The sequence below is a fragment of the Bos javanicus genome, chromosome 11 (genome assembly GCF_032452875.1).
Source record: "Bos javanicus breed banteng chromosome 11, ARS-OSU_banteng_1.0, whole genome shotgun sequence".
Taxonomy (NCBI): Eukaryota; Metazoa; Chordata; class Mammalia; order Artiodactyla; family Bovidae; genus Bos; species Bos javanicus.
The window spans coordinates 10,971,286-10,995,915 of record NC_083878.1 but is presented as its reverse complement, the minus strand read 5'-3'; the positions used below and the strand labels follow the sequence as shown (position 1 = coordinate 10,995,915).

The 24,630-nt window shown below is 41.8% G+C and overlaps 1 protein-coding gene across 1 annotated transcript; it reads left to right on the top strand.

The window, feature by feature from the left end:
- The first annotated feature begins 1,339 nt into the window (after positions 1 to 1,339).
- On the top strand, positions 1,340 to 8,921 carry C11H2orf78 (chromosome 11 C2orf78 homolog). Its single transcript, XM_061431895.1, has 3 exons — positions 1,340 to 1,507; positions 4,808 to 5,566; positions 6,847 to 8,921. The coding sequence occupies exons 1-3, from the start codon at positions 1,501 to 1,503 to the stop codon at positions 8,760 to 8,762; spliced, it is 2,682 nt and encodes an 893-aa protein (XP_061287879.1). The 5' UTR covers positions 1,340 to 1,500; the 3' UTR covers positions 8,763 to 8,921.
- The last annotated feature ends 15,709 nt before the right edge of the window (positions 8,922 to 24,630 follow it).

The following is a 24,630-nucleotide window of genomic DNA, read 5'->3' as shown; positions in this document are numbered from 1 at the left end:
TTCTTTTTAGTGTACAGACTTCATGGCAGTTGCTGCACTATCTAGCTACATAAATATATCTGTATCTAAAATTGTTGGTTCTGTTAATACAAAGTGAGGTCAAAGTGTGTCCACTTGCTTCTCACAGAAATTGAAAAATCTACATGACTCTCTTTTAACCTGTGCCCTTTCACCTTACCAGCACCAGCCCCCTCCCCAGCATATTTTCCACAAATGTCCTCTTCTATCTCTAATTCTCCTGTTCATTTTGTCTGGCCTTGCACCCAAGCATGCAAGAGAGAATCCCAGAGGCCCAAGATTCTAGAGTGGCTGTTTGCAAGGGGGAGGAGGCTACAGCAACTGCCACCCTGGATATACTTAATGTGGGAAGGAAAAGGGACAGTATCCAGAATGCCTCTCATATATAAAAGAGCTGGATGGCAGGATGCCTGTGTGGCCCAAGGAACCAGAGGTAGCAAACCATGGTCAAAAGAATTGCAACCAAAGGCTGCAAGAGAAAACGTCTGCAACCAGCTGTGTGTCCTAGCTCTCTGGTATTTGCTTCCATTGGGCAGAGTCTATTTTGTGAAGCATCAAGCACTGAAAAGAAGACTCCTGATGCTGGAAGTTGACAAGAAGTAAGTAACAAGCAAGACGGTAAGAATTCAAGATCAAGAGTTGTCCCAGAAACAATGCCTAGAACAACAACAACAACAAAAATGGAGGGCAGAAGAGAAATGCAAGTCCAACCTGGCCCAGCCCAAGAAAAGGAGGAGTCAAGGAGACGAAACTAAAAGAGAAGAGCCTTGGACCATTGGACCACATCATTCTCCACAAGGTGCATTCAACCAACTTCGCCCTACTTTTTAACGAAGTTACAAAAAGAGCTTCTTAATCCCTTCCTTTGCTCCTTAAAAGCTACTGCAAGTTCACTTAATTTAATAGACTGATAGGACTTCAGAACAACTATAATAGTTCAAACTGGATGGCTCTTTCCTTCTTCTCTAAGGTTATTAATTAACCAAGACATACGTAACTGTAAGTGCATAACACATAAAATATAATGCTATGTAGAATATAAGTAACTATGTTAATTGTATTAATGAGCATCTATAAGAAATGTTGCAATGATTTCCTTCATGGAAGAGCTTGAGGAAAGTAAATCTGTCTTGGAGGATTTCGCCTCCCCAGAGCTCAAACATTTAGGTGTTTCCTACACCTTTCTTCTGCATCCAATCCTGTCTTCTTATTGGCGATCTGACCTCCCTATTGGCTATATCATACCTTTAAACTGCCCGCTTTGTGACATCATTCTCCCACCAAATCTACTACCACCTGGTAGAATCTTGGGGTTTCCATGGAGTTGTCTGTAAATAAATTTGGATCATCGCAAGTGACCAGTGACCAGTGACCTTTGTACTGGCCACATGTTCACTTGGCTGCAGTCATTCCAGACATCCTCTCGTATCATCTCCTCCTCCCTTGTATCCTACAGTTAGTTTTTCCTCTACTTCTCTGACCATGTCAGGTATGGAAAGAAACTTTGAAAAGTTTTTCATTAGATTTCTTTTTCTGCCCATAAATTTAGTAGTAGATTCAAAATTAATAATGAAGGAAAGTATTGAACTAGAAATCTGGAGACCTAATTTCAGTTTTGACTTGGACATTTACTATCTCTGTGACTTTGGACACTTTGGACAAGTCTCACAAGGTCTGTTTTTTCCTCATCTAATGTTACATCTAATGTTACATTAGGATGCTACATTGGTCTATCTCTCTGGTCCTTTTCTTTTCAATATTGAATCTCAAAGGGGACCCATGTAGAACATGAAATCAGAGACTTCTCAAGAGTGTTTCAACAGAAACAGAGAAAAGCCAGGTGGTGTAGAAAATTAGCAATATTTACTGAGTTGTTTCACCCATAATGGTCACCCTCAGTTAATATTTCAGTTTTAGTATTTTAAATTTAGTGCTGCTCAAGAAGTAATATTCACTTGTTTTTGGAGTTTTCTACCTAAATGAGTTGAAAAGAGAAAACAGGGAGAGAGGATGGAGAACTCTGGGCTAACAGGAGGCGTGTAGTCAAACACAAGGAAGTTTAGGACTGTCCTCATCAGCAGAGGCCGATGGGAACCAAGAGGATGGAGAAAATACAAGAATGAGGAGAGAGAGCAAGGAGGAGTTCTCAGGAAAAAGGTAGTTTGGGATGGAATGCTGACAGGATCCAGAGATTTTAAATTAAAGCAGAAAGAGCACAGAGAACAATCTGCTTAGAGCAGGGCAAAATACCGTTGATTTTCACAAATGCTTCTGTTAATAGACTCGGAAGGAAAGTAAGGCCAGAATAAGGTATCACCAGGAAAAACAGCTTATCAGAAAAGTCATACTCAGTGTTTTTCTTTTATTGCCTCTCTCAACACAGATGGCACTTGACAATTTTGAATATAAATATTTTAGAAATATGTTTTAGAAATGATAGTTCCTATAAACAAGAAACAAAAGTGATGAAAATCAGGGGGCTGATTTTCATTCATTCTGACTTTGAAACTATTAGACATTTTACCAATTAAAAATAACATTTTAAAATGATATTTTTAACTTAAATCAGAAAGACTCATTCTTTTGTGTGATAGTAGGTTCTAAGTCAAGGTTGCTTTTCATCTTTACAATTATTTCCTTCCTAACACAGAGAGCACATTGACCAACAGCCATCATCCATTTTTAGAGCTTAGCTACCTAGGAAGGAAAATAAAAAGGCAAACCCTGTATCTCTAATTCCACATATAGGGAATTCCCTGGTTGTCCAGTGTAGTTAGGACTTGGTGCTTTCACTGCCAGACTGCACAGTGCTGCTAGGAAAAAAATCTGCATTTATCTAAAATATTGTTGTGGAGTCCTTTGGATTTTCCTACATTTAAAAATCTTTTTAAACTGGATTCTAGTGAAGATGGTTCTCTCAGGTTTTGGAATATCATCCTTCTGGATGTTGAAGATGATTATAATCTAAGTTCTAGGATAAATATGAAAACCGTCTTGATACTTTTTAAGTTTTCCTTTCTGCTTGTGACATAGTTACATTCATTGAAATATATATTTTTACTAGACTTAGTACCTGTTACTTGCTGCATAAAAATATGAATGAGCCCAATAATGAAATTCCTTTATACATTATTTGGCTGTCTACTTTGTACCTTTTTTTTACTGAAATAATTGTCTACATATATTGGGCTACCTATACAATCCCATTTATTGCCTTCTGTTGCTTGCTATGCATGTTTTACAGATACATCTTCTCTGTCGGTATGTATTGGCTAGGAATTCATTTCAGAGAAGGCAATGGCACCCCACTCCAGTACTCTTGCCTGGAAAATCCCATGGACGGAGGAGGCTGGTAGGCTGCAGTCCATGGGGTCGCACAGAGTCGGACATGACAAGCGACTTAGCAGCAGCAGCAGGAATTAATTTAAAATCACCTTCTATTGTGTCTTTTCATTAATAGTATTAACCAAGATAAAGTGAGCAATATTCACTCATAATATTGTATATATGATACAGAACTTCATTTATCATGAAACTTACTATGCTTTAACACTTGCCACATGCTGAAGTTTTCATATCTATATTATACATGTATATATACATTAACTATATATATAATGTATAAAATAATTCGCTTTTCATCATTTTTCTATGTCTTTCTAGAATTTGTTAAATCTTCCTCCATATAAATCATATGTAATATATCATTTACTCATGTATTATTATTTATTATGTAATATATTAATTATTCATATTTACTTATTACTGCTATTATTATTTTTGTTGTGATAACCACTCTATAGATAAGTAGTCTGAAACTCAGAGAGTTAAATAGCTTTTTTCATTCAAAAGGCATTTCAGAAATTCACTTTCAGATAATCATTTTGAGGTGGGATGAGAAGTCAGGCTTGAAGAGGGTAAAGATGACTCTTTAAATTTATCACTGGACTCTAGGTAACAGTGAGGGAAAGTGAGACACTAAAGATTACAATAGTAATAGCTATACTGTTTTCAAATGGACAAAAAAATGCCTACATTATAAGTTGAATTTCTCCTGGTTTCTGGCCGTATCATGCTCAGATCGGCCTCCTGGCAAGAAAGTCAGGATACTTAGATTCTGAAACCTGATAATGATACTAATATAATGAGAGAACTTGAACAAGTCAATCTGAACTCTCTTAGCCTCAGTTTCCTTCCTCATGAAATGAAATTATGAGAACAGAAGTTCTCTAAGGACCTCCTAGTTCTAAAATGCTTCAATTCTAGGAAACAGCATGCAAGTCAATACTAGTGCAGGCTTAAGGGAAAGATAGGGCAGGAAGAAGGATATTTCCTGCCTGGAGAACAATGTCTGAATCACATCACTTGGGTCTTCTGCACAATGTATGTCCAAGACAGGGGCACAGGTAGTCAACATAAGGAAGTGTCAAACTGCTCCAACCCTTACAGCCGTCATAACTGCCTGATTTTTGGTTTCTCAGGAAGTATTGATATTAGAGGCGTCTGATAGCAAGAACCAGACACGACTGAGCAACTTCCCTTTCACTTTTCACTTTCATGCATTGGAGAAGGAAATGGCAACCCACTCCAGTGTTCTTGCCTGGAGAACCCCAGGGACGGGGGAGCCTGGTGGGCTGCCGTCTATGGGGTCGCACAGAGTCGGACACGACTGAAGCAACTTAGCAGCAGCAGCAGCAGATAGCAAGAACCTTAAGATAATGCTGTTCCTCAAACACAGTGGAAATTTATCAACCTCACTCATCTTTTTCTTACCCTCTTGTTCTTACAGAAAATTTCCAAAATCCATCTGCACTTGGAACCCAGAATTCTCTGCAGCTGTCTCTTCCTGCGGTGAGCAACGCAGCTTCCCTCACAGAAAGTGTCTGCACCTTCTCCAGGGTCTCTGCTCCAGCCCTCAGTTCAGCATGGCTATTGCCAGCGGGCTCCGACACCTCTTTCCAGCCACTCATGAATAGTGCCTACCTTTACCAACATTCCAGCACAACTATGTTATCTGGAGTCACTGGCCAGAGCCAGCTCTCCACCTCAGCTGCTTCCTATCCAGGTGTTTTTGAGTGGAACATCACAGGAAGCACTGAAAGGAAGTCTTCTTCACTTGGAGACTTCACTGTGACAGTCATTGACCAAGACACAGCTGTTTCCTCCATGTCTATGGCAGCCCAGTATGACAAAACATCAGACATCAATAGCATGGTCCCTCTATATCCATCTCTTTCTGCCAGCCTTGTTCAGGGAACACCATCTCAGATTCCAAATCAGGGACACAGCCTGTCACTTCCCCACCAGGGAGGAAGCCAGGTATATTACTATCACCAAGGCACACTGGGGCCTTTACTATCTGAAGAACTCGGCCCCCGCCTGCAGTCCTATGGCTCTGTGTCGTATGCAGGAAGCAGGACCTCTGCCCAGCCAGAAATGGTCATGGTACTAAAGGAGATTCAGCCCACAAATATCCTACCACCAGCTTCTACCTCTGGAGTCTACTACTCTGTGTCTGCTCAGCCCATCACAGACACAGGTTTTCAAGGTGAGTACAACAGCAAGAAAGTAGAATGAGCTTGGCATTCAAAAAATGGGGTCAAATCTACAGCTGGGAAGTGGCGTATAGACAGAATTTAGATCCTGGGACTTGAATAACCACAACCTTTGCTCGGTGCTCTCTGTTTTTAGACTGTATGTGAGAACACCTGATGCAGGTGGAAGGCTGCGCACTGTGAAGGTCATTTATGCTACATGTAAGAGAACCACAGCGCAGTTCAGTCGCTCAGTCGTGTCCGACTCTCTGCGACACCATGGACTGCAGCACACCAGGCCTCCCTGTGCATCACCAGCTCCTGGAGGATATTTGTGGGCTGAATCTCCTTTAGTACCATGACCATTTCTGGTTGGGCAGAGGTCATCAAACTCACGCCCATTGAGTCGCTGATGCCATCCAACCATCTCATCCTCTGTCGTCCCCTTCTCCTCCCACCTTCAGTCTTTCCCAGCATCAGGAAAGATGCTCTCTTTTCAAATGGGTCAGCTCTTTGCATCAGGTGGCCAAAGTATTGGAGTTTCTGCTTCAACATTAGTCCTTCCAATGAATATTCAGGATTGATTTCCTTTAGGATGGACTGGTTGGATCTTTGCAGTTCAAGGGACTCTCAAGAGTCTTCTCCAACACCACAAGTGCGTACCAAAAGGTACCACGTTTTCCACTGCTCTAGTTGATCAGTCCCCCCGTACTACCACGCTGTGTCACTCCCTTCCCTGATCTATTGCTGTAGTCTTCTTGGGAGGTGTTTCAGAACTCTTATTATGATAGTGCCAGTTTAACTGTCCCTCATTTACTTACTTTACACCAAGATTTAAGACCCTGTGGTCTGAGATCCTGTCCGGAGCAGGCAGGCTGAAGATTCTTTGTTTATATATTTTATCAGGAAGAGCTCTACTCCCTCTCATAGTTCATGGTGTGAAGTGTGTTTAGTCTCTCAGGAAAGCGGGGAGAATTGAAAGGACTCTACACGAGAATCCTAGGCTTTGTAAGACATGTTATATTTTAAAAATATGACTCATTTTAATTTGGCTTATAAGATCCCTATGGAATACAAAGAAAGCCAAAAATCAGTGACATCAAATGATCACCAGTAAGAATTAGAACAGTCACCTCTTAGCTCCTAGCATAAGACAGTGTCCACCGCCCTTAAGACTAGGTAGTAGAAATGCCTTGCCCAGCACTGAAAGGTACATGATTACTGTGCTGGTGTCTGAGGGTGGAGGGAGCATCTCACTCACCAGGGACTGACTTCTTCCTTGATTCCTCTGTAGTGATGGAGACTTCCCTGAGGATGGAAAATTCCCTGGGATTGCAACCTCCAAGCCAGACATTTTGTCTGTCAGAAACTTCAGAACTCCCCAGGTCCTGCATTAGCAGAAATATCCAGATACTTGAGAGTAATCCACCACTTGAACTTGGGGACGTTTCAAGGATAGCTCCAGTCCAGAGTGCCAGTAATCTCCTGGCACTGCCTCCAGCTCCAAGCCAGGAACAAACAGAGAATAAGAATTTGGATGATATGAAAACTAAGTTTTCAAAGCCTCTGGATGATGCTTACCAGATCCCAATAGAAAACCAAGATCCTCCACTAGTCCCTTTAGAAATCTCTGATATTCACGAGCTCTTGGCCAGCATTGATCCCCTCAGCCAAGAGGAGCAACTTGTTTCTGAAAATGTGAATCTGGGAAAGAATAGCTTGAGTTTTGAGGACTTGGGGACACTTGAAAATGGGTTTGAATCTAGCAGTGGCTTTGCAGACATTGCTACACTGGTGGAGGATATTCACCTTCCCCAGTTCTTTCATTCTTTGAAAGACCTTGATCAAGCCGAAGCTCCAAAGCTGATCACAGCCAAAGATACCAGCATTGTTAAGGTGAATCAGGTGCAGGAAAAGCCAAATGTCATAAAGGCGCCCTCTGATCAACCCAGGAAGAACAAACATAAAGCCTCTGAGTCTGTCAGTGATGCTCCCAAGGCCAAAATCCAGCCAAAGGACCCAGAGTGCCCGTTCGGGGGAGAAGTGATTATATGCAATGCTGCAGTCGGTGACAAGGCTCCCGTGAACACAGCCAAACAGCCGAACAGCAAAACTCAGAACACGGCAACCAGCAGAACCAACAAAACCAAGAGCCATGGGCAGGAAAAGACCAAGAGAACCAGAGAAAACAAGAAGGCGGAAGAGAATAAGCCATCAGGGAACAAAGTCAAGGCAGAGGAAAAGCCAAGCGTTCCCAAGATGAAGCGAAAGAAAAACCAACCTGACTTTAGCCAAGAGAACTTTAAAAAGCCTCGGAGCTGCCTAGGCATGCACATGCTGGAGTCTGTGCAGGTGTTTCACGCACTGGGGAAGAAGAGCGATCAGAAAACTGGACTCAATTCCTCTCGGGTCCTGGGAAATTCAAGCAACCCTAAAGACCCCCAGCCATCCCCTGCTATCAAGTCATGGCTCAGTACCCCATGTGAGGGTAAAGGTCCTGAGAAAACTCCAGTCAAAGCCCAGAAACCAGACGACAGTGCTGAAAAAGAGTGTCTACCTCCATCGCAGTATGAGCTGCCTCCTCCTGGGAAGGTCAAGTTAGTACCTTTGCCTTTTCCTACCCTGGACAAGCCTCAGGCTCGACCTGTTCCTCGGAGGCCACAGTCTCTGGCCTCATATCGGCCTGCTGTGGCTTATCCTGCCTGGCCTGGTTCTACTAACTCAGCTCAACCTGCTGCAGTCAATGCATCCCGGCCAGCTCCTGCATCTTTGCCAGGTCCTGCCAAACCAGCTCAGACAACTGTGACCAATCCAACCCGACCGGGTTTGACCAAACCTACCCGGCCTAGCGTCCCTCAGTCTGCTGCTCCTCGGCCTGTGCCCTACAGAACTTCATCCTGCACTTCTCTCCAGCGGGAGTCTGTTCCCCCTGCTGTGACCAAGCACCAGTCCCCACCCAAGCCTCAAACCCAGTTTCTACTCCAAGACTTCTGCTTCCAACCAATTCCTTGGAGGAAACCCAATGTTCCTGAGCCAGTAATGTCAAAGCCCATCACAAAAGAGCAGCGGCCAGAGCGGGAGGCCATGAAGAGGAAGGCTCAACTAGAGCGTGAGAATGCTGCTAAATATACCTCTTTGGGGAAAGTGCAATATTTCATTGAGAGGGAAAAAGAGATGGAAATTGCTCGATACTATGGGTATGCCATGTGAGAGCTGCTAGGATTGTTGGTGCCACCTGGGGTACCAGTTGTTTTTCCATAGATAGATAGATATAAATTTCTCTATTTATTCTGATATATTTTAAAACTTAAAACTGAACAAATATAATAGAGTTAATAGACAAATAATAAAGAAGACTTTTGAATTTGAGATGATGTTAATTGTGCCTTTTTTTTTTTTTTTTTGGTTGGGGCAGGAATCAAAGTCTGCACAAGAAAGGAAGGACTGAATGTTGGATGAGAGAAGGAGGGAAAAGGTGTAAAACCTGAGGAAAGAGGAAGGAACTTGGCCCAGGGCTAGGAAGGCCAAGAGATTTTATGGATTTATAAAAGGAAGCAGGAGTGGGGGAAATGGTAGAAGTAAAATGAGGTTATGGTGAGGTTAGGGTTGAAAGAACAATGTGAGTAGAGTTGAAAATGACAGAAGATGAGTCTAGTTTGACAAGGAGAAACAGAAAAAGTGTCTCTTTGAGATTGGCCTTATGTCTCACCAGCACCAGATATGTATTTCAAGAGGTTCAGGACACCCCTCCGAAAGGTCTGAGTTACCTAAGTGTGATGACAGAGGGGAACTGGGAAGTCTACCAGGTGAGTGGCAAGGGCTCAGTGTTATCTTGGCAGCTGACAAGAGGGCGAGGGCCAAGTGAACTGCTGCAGCAGGAGGCTCAGGAACAGGGCCTCGGATAGAAAGCACCATTTACTCAACACCTAGGCACCAGGGCAGCAATACACTGTTGAGTGAACCCTGGTAACAACAGGCAGGGCCAGTATTCCTCTGCCTCTGCATTCAGTGAGCTTCAGCAATAGGCTGAGGTCACATCGCATGCGGAGGTACAAGGCCTCAATCTGAGGCCCAAAGGCCCCGCAAAGTCCTCAGTATTTGCAAGTTCCGGTAGGCCGCCAACCTGGCTTTTAGAGCACAGCATCCGAAGGTTTCTGGCGGAAGAGATCAAACTTCTGCAGGGGCCGAAACGTTAACTTGAGGGGCTTCCTCCATTGACCCGTGCGCGTGCTGCCTTCTCTAAATAACGCCATCAAAACATCACCATCAACTGAAGCGCACGAGAAAAATCCTCCGCAAGTGTCCATTTTCAAGGGTGAGAGCGGTAGGCACATGCGCAGTAGGTGGCTGCTTGCACAGTAGGTGGCTGCTTCCGCAGCACAGGTTGCAGGTATCCTGCAGTCCAGAGCCTCCTTGGGAGGCAGCTCAAGGGAGTGAAGATGAGGAGGTGCGGTGGCTGGGGTGGTAGGGGTGGCAAGGGTTGGGGGTGAGTAGTGGGCGGGGGTGGGGGGTGGCAGAGTCGGGGCTGGGGTTAATGCGGGCCAGGGGTTGGGGGCAGTGGCAAAGAGTGGGCCTGAAAAGGAGGGAGAGATGGAAACAGAGGATAGTGACTATAGGAAAATTGGCAGTTTTCGTTTGTAAATTATTTTATTGAGATATGATTCACATATCTTCGCCTTTTGAAACTCCAACTTCAGTGCCATTTAGAACATTCACGAGCCTATGCATGCAATCATCACCAGTATGTAACCCATCACATTTTCATCACCCCCAAAAGAAACCCCCATGACCATCAGCAGGCCCTCCTCATCCCCTCCTCCTTCAGCCCCTGCAATCATCAATTTACTTTGTGTCTCTATGGTTTTGCCCTTTTCTGGACCCTGCATGTATATGGAATAATGTAAACGTGACCAATGTGTCTGGCTTCTCTCAGCGTCATGTTTTCAAGTTCATCCATGTTGAAGCTTGTGTTAGTGCGTCATTCCTTTTTATGACTGTGTAATCCAATATAAAAATCCTTTCATCCATCGGTGAACATTTGGGTGGTTTCCACTAAGTATTTCCATTTATCGAGAGTTTATCTTGTGCCAGGCAGCACCAGGCTAAGTTACTGACCCTACTTTACAGACACAGAGGTTTGGAGAGTGGGAAGAATTTGCCCAAGATTAAGAGCTAGCAACTAGGGGAGCTGGGGTTAGAACTCAGGCAAACTTCACACGACAAAACGTTTGAAAAGGTACACAAGCATATTCAACAGAAATTCACCCTATTCCCTAAGTTCTGCAGCCACACATTCCCTCCTCAGAGATTTGCTTCCAGAGAAATATTTATACCCCAACATGTGTATATCACAATTTATTGACTAACCTGTCTCACAGATTTGAGATGTCACCTTTATGGTAAAATAGATGCTTCTACGTATTTATATTACTCTTTATAGATTGTCCTCTTTTTTTGCCTATCTTTTTTTTATATTTCCCATTTCTCTAGAATTCTTTGCATCTTATTTTTTAAAATTTTCTCCTTTTTGGGGTTTCTTGGTGACTCAGGGGTAAAGAATATGCCTGCCAATGCAGGAGACATGGGTTCAATCCTTGGTCCAGGAGGATCCCTCATGCTATGAAGCAGCTAAGCCCATGTGCCATAACTATTGAGCCCGTACTCCACAACAAGAGAAGCCGCCACAGTGAGAAGCCTGCACCCTGCAACAAAAAGTTAGACCCTGCTTACCACAACCAAAGAATAGCTCGTGCAGCAACAATAAATAAATCAAATTATAAAATTTTTCTCCTTTTCGTGTTTCTATTAAGACATTATATTGTATTATTTTAAACAGACTTCATTTATGAATTTATTTCTTTTATTTTGAATTCTGTCCTAAATTCTGTTATCTTACCTAATTCTAACTTATACTGCTTTTTCATCTTTTATTATGGTAAAACATACATAAAATTGATTATTTCAACCATTTTTAAGTATACAATTCAATGACATTAAATGCATTCAGGATGTTGTGTAACCATCACCACTATCCAAATTCAAAATAATTATATCAAAACATTGAGCAGGACCTCAGAAAGATGGGCCCAGCAGAATAGTTTTTGAATCTCCCCAAACCCTTTCATGGAAATAGAGCCACCAAATACCCGCGGGTGGCATTTATCAGCATTTACTATTTCCGGAACTTTTTCACCATCCTCAACAGAAACTTGTAACCATTAAATAGTAACTTCCCATTCCCTTTTGATCCATGTTCTTTCATTTTTTGCATCATTTTTCCTACTGTCTTTTCACCCATTTTGAAATGATAGGCTACACTTTTGATCTGTTTTGTGGGCCTGTCTTTTCCAACTTGCTTTTACTGTCTGAAGAGATGACATTCTGCTCCTTGTTCTGTTTCCTTACACTGCTTTTGTATGGGATTTAATCCCAATTCATTTCTGCTATTTGCTTTTAGGTGAAAGCAGTTTTAAAACACTTTGAAAGGGAGATGTGAGGCCACCTGGAAATAGGTTCTTCATGGCAGTTCCATCAATATTTCACCTATTCATTTCTGGAATAACAATAACTTTTGCAGGAGGCATAAACCAGTGGGCTTTATCATTAGATACCATTCAGAGAAGGACTCCATGAAAGCTTAGCAAAAATGGTTTAGTTAAATGATTTTACCCAAGATGATCACACACCAGCCCCAGGAAACTCAGTGAACCAGAGACAAGGTGTAATGGCATCCTTCCTTCTCTCTGCCTTAGCTCTCAAGGGTTGGTCACCTACATGTTATTAGCAATTATTATTTGGTTTCTATTCATAACTACTATCAGAAGACATAGTATCTGTGGGCCTAATCACACTGCCCTGATACCCAATATTCTTCTTCATTTTGGCTTCTTGCCCATCAGCAGGAACCTGGTTTATTTTTGTTCTCCTTTCACCACAGCCTGGTAATTTTTGTGAAAGACTCAGTCTTACCAGAGACTGAGGGGGTTTCTAGTTTCTCAATAACTGCTACCCATGGGCATGTGGTTTTGGCTGCTCTATTTCCATGAGAAGGTTTTGTTGTTGCTGCTCACTCACTAGGTCATGTCCGACTCTTTGTGACCCCTGAACTGCAGCACTCCAGGCTTCCCTGTCCTTCACTATCTCCTGGAGTTTGCTCAAACTCATGTCCATTGAGTCAGTGATGTCATTCAACCATCTTATCCTCTGTCACCCCCTTCTCCTCTTGCCTTCAATCTTTCTCAGCATCAGGGTCTTTTCCAATGAGTCAGCTCTCTGCATAAGGTGGCCAAGGTATTGGAGCTTCAGCTTCAGCACCAGTCCTTGCAATGAATATTCAGGGTTGATTTCCTTTAAAATTGATTGGTTTGATCTTCTTGCTGTCCAAGGGACTCTCAAGAGTCTTCTCAAGCACCACAGTTTGAAAGCATCAAGTCTTCGGTGCTCAACCTTCCTGATGGTCCAATTCTCACATCCATCCGTGGCTAGTGGAGAAGCCATAGCTTTGACTTATACAGACCTTTGCTGGCAAAGTGATGTCTCTGCTTTTTAATATGCCGTCTAGGTTTGTCATAGCTTTTCTTCCAAGGAGCAAGCGTCTTTTAATTTCGTGGCTGCAGTCACCATCCACAGTGATTGTGGAGCCCAAGAAAATGAAATCTGACACTGTTCCCACTATTTCCCCATCTATTTGCCAAGAAGTGATGGGACTGGATGCCATGATTTTGAATGTTGAGTTTTAAGCTAGCTTTTTCACTCTCCTCTTTCACCTTCTTCAAGAGGCTTTTTATTTCTTCACTTTCTGTCATTAAAGTGGTATCAGCTTCATGTCTCAGGCTGTTGATATTTCTCCTGGCAATCTTGATTCCAGCTTGTGAATCATCCAGCCCAGCATTTTGCATGATGTACTCTGCATAGAATTTAAATAAGCAGGGTGACAATATGCAGCCTTTATGTACTCCTTTCCCAATTATGAACCAGTCCATTGTTTCATGTCCAATTCTAACTTGCTTCTTATCCTGCATACAGGAGGCAGGTAAGGTGGTCTTGTATTCCCATCTCTTTAAGAATATTCCACAGTTTGTTGTGATCCACACAAAGGCTTCAGTGTAGTCAATGAAGCAGAAGTAGGTATTTTTGGGGAATTCCCTTGCTTTTTCTATGATCCAGCAGACAGATGTTGGCAATTTGATCTCTGGTTCATCTGCCTTTTCTAAATCCATCTTGTACATCTGGAAATTCTCAGTTCATGTGCTGCTGAAGCCTAGCTTGAAGGATTTTGAGCATAATCTTGCTAGCATGTGAAATGAGTGCATTCGTATGGTAATTTGAACATTCTTTGCCATTACCTTTCTTTGGGACTGGAATGAAAACTGACCTTTTCCAGTCCTGTGGCCACTGCTGAGTTTTCCAAATTTGCTGGCATATTGCATGCAGCGCTTTAACAGCATCATCTTTTAGGATTTGAAATAGCTCAGTGGAATTCCATCACCTCCACTAGCTTTGTTTATAGTAATGCTTTGTAAGGCCTGCTTGACTTCACATTCCAGGATGTCTGGCTTTAGGTTAGTGACCACAGTTCAGTTCAGTTCAGTTCAGTCGCTCAGTCATGTCCAACTCTTTGCGACCCCATGAATCGCAGCACGCCAGGCCTCCCTGTCCATCACCAACTCCCAGAGTTCACTCAGACTCACGTCCATCGAGTCAGTGATGCCATCCAGCCATCTCATCCTCTGTCGTCCCCTTCTCCTCCTGCCCCCAATCCCTCCCAGCATCAGAGTCTTTTCAGTGAGTCAACTCTTCACATGAGGTGGCCAAAGTACTGGAGTTTCAGCTTTAGCATCATTCCTTCCAAAGAAATCCCAGGGCAGATCTCCTTCAGAATGGACTGGTTGGATCTCCTTGCAATCCAAGGGACTCTCAAGAGTCTCCTCCAACACCACAGTTCAAAAGCATCAGTTCTTTGGCGCTCAGCCTTCTTCACAGTCCAACTCTCACATCCATACATGACCACTGGAAAAACCATAGCCTTGACTAGACGGACCTTTATTGGCAAAGTAATGTCTCTGCTTTTCAATATGCTATCTAGGTTGGTCATAACTTTTCTTCCAAGGAGTAAGCGTCTTTTAATTGGCTGCAAGTCACCATCTGCAGTGATTTTGGAGCCCCAAAAAATAAAGTCTGACACTGTTTCCACTGTTTCCCCGTCTATTTCCCATGAAGTGATGGGACCAGATGCCATGATCTTCGTTTTCTGAATGTTGAGCTTTAAGCCAACTTTTTCACTCTCTTCTTTCACTTTCATCAAGAGGCTTTTTAGTTCCTCTTCACTTTCTGCCATAAGGGTGGTGTCATCTGCATATCTGAGATGATTGATATTTCTCCTGGCAGTCTTGATTCCAGCTTGTGCTTCTTCCAGCCCAGCGTTTCTCATGATGTACTCTGCATATAAGTTAAATAAGCAGGGTGACAATAGACAGCCTTGACGTACTCCTTTTCCTATTTGGAACCAGTCTGTTGTTCCATGTCCAGTTCTAACTGTTTCTTCCTGACCTGCATACAGATTTCTCAAGAGGCAGGTCAGGTGGTCTAGTATTCCCATCTCTTTCAGAATTTTTCCACAGTTTATTGTGAGCCACACAGTCAAAGGCTTTGGCATAGTCAATAAAGCAGAGATAGATGTTTTTCTGGAACTCTCTTGCTTTTTCCATGATCCAGCAGATGTTGGAAATTTCATCTCTGGTTCCTCTGCCTTTTCTAAAGCCAGCTTGAACATCTGGAAGTTCACGGTTCACGTATTGCTGAAACCTGGCTTGGAAATTTTTGAGCATTACTAGCGTGTGAGATGAGTGCAATTGTGCGGTGGTTTGAGCATTCTTTGGCATTGCCTTTAGTGATTATCTGGGTCAGGAAGATCTTTTTTGTATAGTTCTTCTGTGTATTCTTGCCACTCTTCTTAATCTCTTCTGCTTCTGTAAGGTCCTTGCCATTTTTCTCCTTTATTTTTGCTTATGTTTGCATGAAATATTCCCTTGGTATCTACAATTTTCATAAAGAGATATCTAGTCTTTCCCATTCTATTGTTTTCCTCTATTTCTCTGCATTGTTCACTTAAGAAGGCTTTCTTATTTCTCTTTGATATTCTCTGGAACTCTGCATTCAGATGGGTATATCTTTCCCCTTCTCCTTTGCCTTTCCCTTCTCTTTATTATTTCTGTATTTTTTTCCTTCTTTATTTTTTCAGCTATTCGTAAGACCTCTTGAGACACCACTTTGCTTTCCTGAATTTCTTTTTCTTGGGGATCGTTTTGGTCATCATCTCCCATACAATGTTATAAACTTCCATCCATAGTTCCTCACGCACTCTGACTACCAGATCCAGTCACTTGAATCTACTTGAGATCCACACTGTGTAATCATAAGGGATTTGATTTAGGTTATACCTGAATGGCCTAGTGTGGTCCCTACTTTCTTCAATTTGAGCCTGAATTTTGCAATAAGGAGTTCATGACCTGAGCCACAGTGAGCTTCAGGTCTTGTGTTTTGCTGACTGTATAGAGCTTCTCCATCTTAGGCTGCAAAAAATATAATCAATCTGATTTCAGTATTGACCATCTGGTGATGTCTATGTGTAGAGTCATCTCTTGTATTGTTGGAACAGGGTATTTGCTATGACCAGTGCATTCTCTTGGCCAAACACTTTAGCCTTTGCCCTGCTTCATTTTGTACTCCAAGGCCAAACTTACCTTTTACTCCAGGTATCTCTTGACTTCCTACTTTTGCATTCCAGTCCCCTATGATGAAAAGGACATATTTTTTTTTGGTGTTAGTTCCAGGTGGTCTTGTAGGTCTTCATAGACTTGGATTATTGTGATGTTGAATGGTTTGCCTTCGTGAAATGAGATCATTCTGTCATTTTTGAGATTGCAACCAAGTACTGCACTTCAGACTCTTTTTTCACTATGAGGGCTACTCCATTCCTTCTCAGGGATTCTTGCCCACAGTAGTAGATATATTGGTCATCTGAATTAAATTCACCCATTCCCATCCATTTTAGTTCACTGATTCCTAAAATGTCCTTGTTCACTCTTGCCATCTCCTGTTTGACTACATCCAATCTGGCAGATCTGCTTCCCAGATGGGAGGGTTTGATGAGATTCAAAAGCTACACCACAGCCTCCATCTTTCTGAAGTTCTGCTCCATCATTTGACACAATTATTTGAAATTTGGGGATCCTATAATTTTCAGTTCCCCAAGCAGAGACTTATTTGCTCTACATTAGGACTCTGGGTCAGGTGAAGCTTTCTGAGTCTTCTCTGTCTAAGTTTCATCTCAATATTTGCTCAGCCCATGTTTTGAGTAGGAAGTCAAAACACAACAACCTAAACGGCTCATGGGTTGGGGGACATTTGGCCACCATGAAAGGAAGAATGAACTGGGGACGGGGGAGAGTCTGGAGCCAGGTCCTGGTCAGGAGTGTGTATCTTTTCTTCCCCCTTCCCTCTTTTCCTTCTCTCTTACTGACTTTTCTAAACATTTACAAAATGGAATCTGCAACCTGCCCTCTTACCAAGCAAAAATATTGGTCCATGGACAGGTTTCTTCATCACAGTTCATGGTAATGTCACTTCTCCAGTTGCACAGGCCAGAGGCCTTCAGAACCGCTTGACTCCTCTTTTTTGTTCCCAACTGCACATCAGAAAATTCTGTCTGCTTTACCTTCAAATTGTATCTAGAACTTGTCCACTTCTAACCTCTCTCCTTGCTGCCTGGATTACTGGGAGAGACATTTAACTCAGAAGCTTCCCAAACTTTCTAGATTCACAGAGCCCTTGCTATCTCACCTATAGGCTCAAAGAAATACTTAACGATCTCAATTATTAAGTAGCTGGGTGGCAACAATTAATAAGTATTTATGTTTGTAGTAGGCTGGAAAATGGCCACCCAAAGAGATTAGGTCCTAATTTCTCAAGCCTATAAATATTATCACCTTATTTAGAAAAAGATCTTTATATATGTGGTCAGATTAAGGATCCAGAGATGGGGAAGTTTTCCTGGATTATCAGGGTAGGCCCTAAATACAGTCATTATGTGTCCTTACAAAATGGGGGCAGAAAGAGATTTGATAGAGACAGAAGATGAAAAGGCAATGTGACCATGGAGGCAAAGACTGGAGTTTTGCAGGCACCAGCCAAGCAATGCCAGCAGCCACCAGAGGGTGGCAGAAGCAGGAATGAAATCTCCCTCAAGAGACACCTTAATTTTGTCCCAGTGGTACTGATTTCAGACTTCTGGCCTCCAGAACTATTAAGTTTCTGCTTTTTTAAGCCAATAATTGTAGTGATTTCTTAGAGAAGTCACAGGAAAACTGTTCCATTGTATAATAATACAATGCTCCAATAACTAGGCAGACATTTGAAAAACAATACAGATAAATTAAAATTAAAAAAATATATATTTTTTTACTCTGAAATAACCAGTTATTTGTAATGGAATGTGGGGGACTGTTGGGCACTATGCAACATCTCAAACTCTGGAATCAAATTGAATGCTGCCAGTCTCATGTCCTGCTCCACACTGATTTTCAAATAGTACTTGTCTTTTGTTACAGCTACTGCCAGAATCCCAGGTTTATATGTCAGCATTGAAAGGAATATGGCACAACCTAATGTTGAAACTGTGAACTACTTACCAGATAGAAGTCACGTGGTCTCTACTACTACTACTAAGTCACTTCAGTCATGTCTGACTCTTTGCGACCCCATAGATGGCAGCCCACCAGGCTCCCCCGTCCCTGGGATTCTCCAGGCAAGAACACTGGAGTGGGTTGTCATTTCCTTCTCCAGTGCAGGAAAGTGAAGAGTGAAAGTGAAGTTGCTCAGTCGTGTCCAACCCTCAGCGACCCCATGGACTGCAGCCTTCCAGGCTCCTCCGTCCATGGGATGTTCCAGGCGAAAGTACTGGAGTGGGGTGCCATTGCCTTCTCCACACATGGTCTCTAACAGATGTCAAATATTGCTGTGAATCCTCCAAAAATTTTAAATATCCTGCTATAACCTGGTGAATTTGTATGGTGTCCTGGGAGGACCCCAGTGTATGTTGAGAACCACAATACTGACTCACTTCTCTCTTCCCACCCTTTTCTGCCTAAAGTTTGTCAACTCAGTCACCATAATGATTCTTGAAAAACACTAGACCCTGTCCTGTTTGAACCCTCCCATGTTCTCATTTTTGTCAGAGTCAAGGCCAATGGCCCTGCAATGGCCTATGAGGCCCTACCTACATCAGGAGTCAGCAAATAAAGAGCCAGACAGTAAATATATTAGTCTTTATGGGCCAGATTGTCTTTGTCTCTGCTATTCAACTCTGCAGTGGTAGCATGAAAGCAGTCATAGAAACCATGTAAATGAATGGGCATGGCTGTGTTCCAGTAAAACTTCCTTTACAAAACAGGTAGCTTGCTGACCCCTGCAGTACATGATCTACTGCTATGTTCCCTGTCACTCATTCCACTTCCAACACACTCAGCCATTGCCGGTCCTTAAATACACCAGCCACCTCCTGGCTCAGGGCCTTTGTACTTGCTGTTCCTTCCAAGTCTTTAGTCAAATCTTTCCAATGTGGGTTTACCTGACTACGCACACTGTCTGGAACTGCAATTGCACCCCCTGCAGTTCTTCTTTCCTTTAATCTGATTCCTTTCACCCAGACCCATTTTTCCCATTGTATTTAGAATCTTCTAGCACCCCACTCCAGTACTCTTGCCTGGAAAATCCCATGGATGGAGGAGCCTGGTAGGCTGCAGTCCATGGGGTCGCTAAGAGTTGGGCACAACTGAGCGACTTCACTTTCACTTTTCACTTTCATGCATTGGAGAAGGAAATGGCAACCCACTCCAGTGTTCTTGCCTGGAGAATCCCAGGGACGGGGGAGCCTCATAGGCTGCCGTCTATGGGGTCTCACAGAGTCGGACACGACCAAAGCGACTTAGCAGCAGCAGCAACATGTAACTTACTTGTTCGTAATCCATCACTTCCTCACCCATCACTAGAATATAAGATCTTTGAGGGCCGCTGCTGCTGCTGCTAAGTTGCTTCAGTCATGTTCGACTCTTAGCGACCCCATGGACTTCAGCCCACCAGGCTCCTCCATCCATGGGATTTTCCAGGCAAGAGTACTGGATTGGGGTGCCATTGCCTTCTCCGATCCTTGAGGGCAGTATTGTTTTATTTTTTGCCTGCTTGTTTGCTAATATATGTCCAATCCCTTGAATAGTGTTTGACACATAGTAGGTAGTCAGTAAACAGTTGTTCATTCAATAAATGAATGTTTTTCAAGGAGTACAAGTACATTGGCATGCAATTCTTTATCTTGCATCCAAAGTTATAGTGGTTGGTCATGTGCCAATATTTTTGCAAATAAATATGTAAATAAAATATAAAATGATAAAATCCCTCAGCCCAAATTGTACAACTCACATAGTCCTAAAACTTCTTATCTCTTTTAAGTGAAAAGTGAAAGTGAAGTCGCTCATGGACTGTAGCCTACCAGGCTCCTCCCTCCATGGGATTCTCCAGGCAAAAGTACTGGAGTGGGTTGCCATTTTCTTCTCCAGGGGATCTTCCCAACCCAGGGATCAAACCCAGGTCTCCTACATTCTAGGCAGGTGCTTTAACCTCTGAGCCACCAGAGGAGCCCTATCTCTTTGAGAATAGAATGACACTTTTACTTAAAACAAAAGGCTCTGAGTTATTAGGAAATAAATCATATAACTCATGGCTAACTAGCAGGTAACAAACGAAGAAAATATGCCAAATAAAATTGACCGCATACGTGCAAATTTAGTTGTAATAATATACACACACTTAAAACCTTACAAGCATGCATAAAAACTCATTTTCCTGACTAGATATTTTTCTTGACGACAGGAGATACCATTCTTCAAAACTAACAATAGGTGGAGCCCCAAACCTCAGGTTCATCTTTATGTTACTGGTTTTTCTGTAGGCTTCTCAACGAACCTTCTCAATGTATTTCCAAACTCCAGCTCAAAAAGAACATAATTTCCATGCACACGTAGTATACAAATGTAAAAGATCCCAGTGTACTTGTTGTAATTCCCTTCTTGTAAACAGCTCTTTCCACATCTTTTCTTCTCAAATCCTTGCTTTTCGAATTCAAATTTGTGATTTTATATTCCCAATGGGTTCACAGAAAAAGTTTCAACAATGTGAATAATTTGTCTTAAGTACACATTCCATTTCTGCTTTCTGAGCATCTCCTTTCCCTAGCAATTTTAAAGATAAACTGTTTCAACTGTTTCAGTGTCTCAATGCATGGAAATCACCTAGCAACCACTTGAGAAACTTACTCATTTTTGTTTTCCTTCTGATGGCTCTCAGCTCTCATCTATGAGGGCCTTAAAAGAATAAGAGCTGAATTTTTCTTTTTCATTATTGTAAACCCATGGCCTGACACTGATCTATGAGTATGATAGGTACTTAATAAAATTTTGCTCAATAAATGAAGGCATATAGCCTTGGAGACTTTCTGCTCTTGGTTCTAACTGCCTTATAGAGAAGATTTGGTCCCAAGAACATAATGGCCACTATTTTCATTGTTCATCTCAGTTATCACCATGATTATTACCCATCCCAGTAATTCTTTTTTGGGACAGTTAGACAGCATTTATTTCAACAACATTTGAGCATCCAATGATCTTCATTGAATATCATCTGGGGTCCCAAGCTGTCCTGGGCACTAGGAATAGAGCTGTGAGTATGTCAAAAGAGGTTTTCAACACCACCCGCCCCACCCCTCCCCACCTCCAGGGGAATCCTAGCACCGACTTGCATATTTATGGTTGTGAAGGGAAAAAATCTGATAAGCGATTTCAGCCGTAAGTCTAAAAAGCCAATGCCTGTGCAGAATCACTCCAGGGAAATTTAAGAAAATTATACATAACAGAGAATGGGAGAAATTAGAGATCTGGATGCTGGCCTAGTGGAGGAGGCAATACCTGTGCAGGGGCTTTAAGCTAGGCCTTGCAGTGTCATGTCATCACACTAACAAGCTTACAGACAGTCTTTCAAAATTTCGGGTTTAAAGTATGTATAGAGAGTTTAACCTTTTATTTTATATTGGCGCACAGCCAATTAACAATGTGGTGGTAGTCTCAGGTGGCTAGCAAAGGGACTCAGCCACACTTGCACACGTATCTAGTCTCCCTGAAATTCCCCTCCCATCCAGGCCGCCACATAACACTGAGTAGAGCTCCCTGTGCTATACGGTGGTCCTTGTTGGTTACCCACTTTAAATACAGAAGTGTGTACCTGTCAATCCCCAAACTCCCTAACTGTCCCTTCCCCAGTTCTTCCTCCTTGGCAACCGTATATTCATTCTCAAAGTCTGCGAGTCTATTTCTGTTTTGTAAATAAGTTCATTTGTATAATTTCTTTTTAGATTCCACACATAAGGGATGTCACATGATATTTCTCCTCCTCTGTCTGACCTACTTCACTCAGTATGACAATCAAGAGCTAAACTTTTAAACCACAGCATAAAGTTTCAGAGTGGCGATAAACAGTCTCCTGAAACAGAATGACTAGTAGGCTTGCAGAACTTTTTGGAAAGAGGCTGTGCATACATTCATACATATACACATCCACAAATAGAATGTGTCACTCTGTATTTGGTGTAAATAAACACCATGCCCTGGTCGTAGGGTAGGAACTGTGTCATACAGATATTTGTGTCCCCATTGCTTTGCACAGTGACCCTTAGAGATTAAACACTCATTTTCAATACATATTTTTGGTGTTGTGACATTAAAAAGTTAGTCTTCTAGGCAAAAAACAATTGTCTAATACTTCAGGCCAACAATTTTGTCTAGAATGTAACAAACAAATGGAAATTTTCAGGAGTTTCTTTTCTCTGATTTAGAAAACCTGGTAAGTTTAGCCAGGTTTTCAGATCAGCAATCCCTCTTTGAATACTGGATTAATGTCAGTGTGTTAGAGTATCTATCTGGCAGGAAAACCCTACTCAAAATGAAAATAGTAGTTCTTTCATAAGATTCAAAATTGTAAGTTAATGAGATAATGAGGCAAAAGATGTTTTTTATTATAGCAACTATTTTTAGAATTTAAAGAAGTTGTGGGTACTCTTCCAGATAGCAATAGAACAAAATCATTCAATTACTGGGTAATACAATCAGACTCCAAAGCAAATAGGTTTCTATTTCAGTTTTAAATAGTTTAGTCCTTGTTAAGCACACCCATTTATGAAATAGTACGTGTAGATAAATAGGAGAGTTCTTGACAATTTTGCGGTGGTCAAAGCAAGCAGATTCATCGATATTATATAGTGGTCATCAACAACCCAACTGACACGAGTTTGGGCAAACTCCAGGAGACAGTGAAGGACACAGCAGCCTGGCATGCTGCAGCCCATGGGGTCACAAAGAATTGGACATGACTGAGCAACTAAACAACAACAATATAATGGTAAAGAACAAATACATATTGATATAATATTTCTAGATAATCAAATATTAAACACATTGGGCTTTAGTCTACTAACATAATTTTAAAATTTATTTTTAATTGAAGGATAATTGCTTTACAATATTGTGTTGGTTTCTGCCATACATGAACAAGAATTAGTCTACTAATATTTTTAAAAGTTTATAAAGCTGAATACTATACCTTGAAGCAAGAGATAAATTCAAATGTCATTTTTAACAAAATTCAGATGGGATATTGAAACAGCTTTAAACATTAAAACTACGACAGCCAAGATCTAATATTGCCAATCTAAAACAAATGTACACCTGTTTTTTGCAATGGTAACTGCAAATTTTATGATCACAACAGAGTCAGGTAACCTATGAAAACCTAGAAATTTCTAGTGAAATGCTGAAGAAGTCTTTTCTTAACAAAGCTTTGAAAGTCCTACAGTCTGAAAAGGAAATGGTTACAAAATAAACGTTTTTCAAATTTACAGATAAAATTTTATTGTAATATATGCTAAAAAAAAAAAAAAATTAGGGACTTCCCTGGTGGACCAGTGGTTAAGAGTCCATGCTTCCAAGCAGGGAGCATGTGTTCAACTGGTATCCCACAGGCTGTGCTGCATGGCTAGGGAAAAAAAAAAGAAAAGTTAATCCCCCCAAATTTTAATGGCTTAACCAGTATGCAAAAAAGAACTCGAAGGGCTTAAGTGGTGTGCTAAAGTTTGCAAAATGAAGTTTATTTTTAGATCCTACTAGTGGAAACCACTAGAATGACTGCTCAGTTCCCCAAACACTCTTCCTCTGAAAATCTTGTCACTGACCAGGATGGACACTAACAGCCAATGAGTCCAACGTGGCCTATCTTTCTGGCCACAAAGGTTTAAAACAGAACTCAACATGACCTTTCTGAATGTGGCAATAAACAAAATTAAGGTGAAATGAAGAGCTAAGATTTGAGTAATTTCTAAAAAAATAAGTGAGTGGAAATTCAGGGAAAGCAAATTTCCACATAGAGAAAACCCAAGGATGTGTATTTAGCATAAAAACATTAAAGACATAGCTCATCTGGTTTTTCAGTGACTTCGTAATATAAACAGGGTATTAATAATCTGGTGGGGTAGGTTTCAACATGCAATCAATCTTGATAAAGCTCATAGAATTTTCTGCAGAAAACTGGGATACCCTAGTTTTTAGGACTGACATAAATATATAACACGTGCTTCCCAGGTGGCGCTAGTAGTAAAGAACCTGCCTGCCAATGCAAGAGACATAATGCAGGTTTGATCCCTAAGTCAGAAGATTCACTGAAGGAGGGCATGGCAACCCACTCCAGTATTCTTGCCTGGAGAATCCCAACGACACAGGAGCCTGGCAGGCTCCAGTCCATAGGGTTGCAGAGTTGGACAGGACTGAAACGACTTAGCAGGCACGCACAAACATATAACTCATCTGCACAAATGTGGAGGACATAAAGGCATGGGGTGAGCATGAAGGTTACCAGTCTAATTTAAATACATGTATGATTTATGCAACAGACTTTATCTGATTTCATACTTCTTAAGCTTTTC